The 810-nt window shown below is 46.7% G+C and overlaps 1 protein-coding gene across 1 annotated transcript; it reads right to left on the bottom strand.

Annotated features, from left to right (window-relative positions):
- Nucleotides 1–132: 132 nt before the first annotated feature.
- Nucleotides 133–751, bottom strand: LOC107735467 (uncharacterized protein C5orf42 homolog; the record flags this gene model as incomplete). The annotated part of the gene is made up of 3 exons (XM_016547138.1): nt 133–348; nt 421–530; nt 622–751. Coding segments are annotated over 3 exons (456 nt in total), but the record flags the coding sequence as incomplete, so codon positions are not given.
- Between the last annotated feature and the right edge of the window lie 59 nt (nt 752–810).

Genomic DNA, 810 nt, shown 5'->3' with positions numbered 1-810 from the left:
GCTCCAGAAGAGAAAAACCATGCATTAAGAGCCGGGGGGTGAAAAATATATTGCTAAATATAGTGCTAATATCGCGCTCGTGTGTGTGAGACGCGGGAGCTGATGACAGGGGACGGTGGATATTTGTGGCGGTCAATGTGGATATTGTGGCGGGCTGCCACAAGTAAATGAATGTATGGGAAACACTGTGATGTATATTACCACACGACTGGGCGGCAGTTCAGACACCAGGCTGAGCACCAAGTCCTGCAGGGCTTCCTCTGCGTTCAGGAAATGGCAGAACGGCACGAGGCGGCGCGCCCAACACAGAGCCTCAAAGCATAGATCCGACACACTCGCGTCACTGACCTGAGAGACAAAAACATGGATTGACCCACCTGGCATCTCAGAGATACTCATACATTCATTCTTTAAACGCACCTGAGTGTCTTTCTCCTGTTGCCTTGCAGCCTGGTACCTTCTGCAGGAAATGCTGAGCTGGTCCCTCACATGGAGCATCCAGCAAAGTGCACACAACTCACGGAAACATACTGAACAAAGGCAGAAAATCATATAAATACATGGAGCTTCACATAGACACCACTAACTAAAAGTTCTGACAGCTAAATAGAGTAAGCATACTTATGATTTGCGTAGTGACACTATCCATGTCTTTGCTGGGCCCTGATTGGAAGAACCCACGATGAGTGGAGAATTTCCTCAGTCCATCAGGAACCAATTCTGCTTTGGGTTCAGACGCTTTCTTCCAGATCTACCAACAGAAAATATCAATGAGATTCTTAAAAAAATATCCAAACTACTACTAACTAG

This window comes from Sinocyclocheilus rhinocerous, unplaced genomic scaffold, assembly GCF_001515625.1.
Source record: "Sinocyclocheilus rhinocerous isolate Xijiao unplaced genomic scaffold, SAMN03320098_v1.1 C36083046, whole genome shotgun sequence".
NCBI lineage: Eukaryota > Metazoa > Chordata > Actinopteri > Cypriniformes > Cyprinidae > Sinocyclocheilus > Sinocyclocheilus rhinocerous.
This window is presented reverse-complemented; position numbering and strand designations above follow the sequence as displayed.